Source organism: Eimeria tenella, genomic scaffold (assembly GCF_000499545.2).
Source record: "Eimeria tenella Houghton genomic scaffold, Eth_scaff3731, whole genome shotgun sequence".
In the NCBI taxonomy this organism is placed as follows: domain Eukaryota; phylum Apicomplexa; class Conoidasida; order Eucoccidiorida; family Eimeriidae; genus Eimeria; species Eimeria tenella.
Window position 1 is genome coordinate 250 of NW_013543292.1, and position 2,010 is coordinate 2,259.

General features: G+C 58.6%; 1 protein-coding gene across 1 annotated transcript; it reads left to right on the forward strand.

The window, feature by feature from the left end:
• Positions 1-201: 201 nt before the first annotated feature.
• On the forward strand, positions 202-1,821 carry ETH_00040490 (uncharacterized protein; the record flags this gene model as incomplete). The annotated part of the gene is made up of 5 exons (XM_013376584.1): positions 202-219; positions 461-598; positions 821-976; positions 1,086-1,212; positions 1,532-1,821. The coding sequence occupies 5 exons, from the start codon at positions 202-204 to the stop codon at positions 1,819-1,821; spliced, it is 729 nt and encodes a 242-aa protein (XP_013232038.1).
• Positions 1,822-2,010: the final 189 nt, after the last annotated feature.

Consider the following 2,010-nt stretch of genomic DNA (forward strand, 5'->3'; position numbering starts at 1 on the left):
GCAGCTGCTGCTGTTTGGCGCTGCTGCTGGCTGCTGCTGCTGCAGTTACTGGCCCTGCACAGCTGCTTAGCAGCTTCTGTGCTTGCTTAGGACTGCAGGAAGGAGGCAGCAGCAGCAGCAGCAGCAGCAGCAACGAGCCCCAGACACTGTGTTACCCAGCTGCTTGGAGGTGTGCTGCGGCGTGGCGTAGGCGGGGCATCTATGGAGATGCAGCTGCAGGTCAGGTGCAGCAGCAGCAACAGCAACAGAGGCAGCAGCAGCAGCAGCAGCAATAGCAGCAACAGCAGTGGCATCAGCAGCGACTCTTGCTGCAGCAGCAGCAACTCTCGTAGCGTGAGCAGCAACAGCCTCTCCGGCAGCAGCAGCAGCTTGTCTTGCTGCCGTTGCTGAGCCTGGAGACATACGGCAGTGCGCCTGACTGGCATTGTGTTGTGCTGCTGCTGCTGCTGCTGCGTTGCAGCTGCTAGAAAGCCTCGTGGTGCTGCAGCACTACGACGGGGTGTACATACACGGCAAGCTGCTGCCGGCGCTCCTGGCGCGGCTGCCGAAGCCAGCAGCAGCTGCTGCTCTCAGGCGCACTGGAGACAAAAGGCTTCAAGTGGGCAGAAGCTGCAGCAGCTGCTTGCTGCTGCTGCTGCTGCAGCTGCTTCTGCGCCGTGCTGCTGCAGCTTTAGATGGCTGGTGGTGGCTAGGCGGCGTGTGCTGCCGGTGCTTGTGCGCTACAGCTGCTGCTGCTGTGCTACCGCTACTGCTGCTGCAACTAATGTTGCTGATGTGCTACCGCTGCTGCTGCTGCTGCTGCTGCGCTGCTGCGTGGCAGGTGTACGCGCGCCTGCTGAAGTGTCTCAGCAGCTTTCCTGCTGCATCTCCCGTGTCTGCGGATTTGCTGCGGGCCATAATAGAAGGGCTTCCTGCTGCAGTGACATTTTCTTCTTGCATGGATGCCGCAGCAGACGCCATTGCTGCTCTGCACCAGGTAAAGCAGCAGCAGCAGCAGGAGCAAGAGCAGCAGCAGGAGCGGCAGCAGCAGCAGGTGGAGGTGCAGGGAGGTTTCCTTTTGCGTCTGCTGCTGCTGCTGCCTGCAGCTAGAGTGCTTCGACTACAGCAGCTTCTCAGCAGCAGAAGCTGCGCTGCTGCGAGACCGGCGGCAGACGCTGCAGCAGCTGCGACCTGCCCACATTCAGGCCCTGCGCAAAGCCTATGAGGCCTTTAGTGCGTCTTGCTGCTGCTGCTGCTGCTGCTGCTGCTGCTGCCGCTGTTGCTTCTGCTAGTCATAGGGCTGCACTTGCCGCTCCTGGCTGCGTCAGCGCTGCTTCTGTTGGTTTTCCTGGTTCTGGTGTTGCTGCTGCTGCTGCTGCTGTAGCTAGGAAGGCAACTAACCAAGCCAAGAAGCAGAGCCACAGCTGGCTGCAGCGCAGCTAGTTAGCTAGTTGTTCAGCCTTCTTTGGCCGCTGCTCTTTCCTGGCCCCGCGAGCTCAGCTCGGTACTGCTTTTGCTGCTGCTGTTGCTGCTGCTGCTGCTGCTGCGCCAGAGGAGCACGAGGAGGGAGATGAGAACGCGTGGGAAGAGCTGCTGTTGTTCCTGCGGCGGGTTGAGTCCGCTCTGGAGCGGGCCGGCGTGCTCGAGCCAAGTGACTCGCAGCAGCAGCAGCAGCAGCAACAAGAGCAGCAGCAGCAGCAGCAGCAGCCGCAAGAGCAGCGGCAGCAGCAGCAGCAGAGCGTGGTGGTCCACACGTACTCGAGCTCTCGGGGCCACCAGTCAGAGGAAGTGCCTCTGACCCGAGGCAAAAGCCTAGAGAGCCTTAGGGGGCAAAATTTTTAAATTTTATTCTTTTTGTCTTTTTATTATTATCATGATTATTATTATTATTGTCACTATTATTATTAGTTTTATTATTATTATCAGTATTACTTATTCTTATTACTGCTACTGTGCTAAGTGGTTTGTTTCTTTTCGGAACAAACCAGTTAGCAGCAGCTAGCCAGGCGCGGGTAGCGGCGGGCGCGAGGG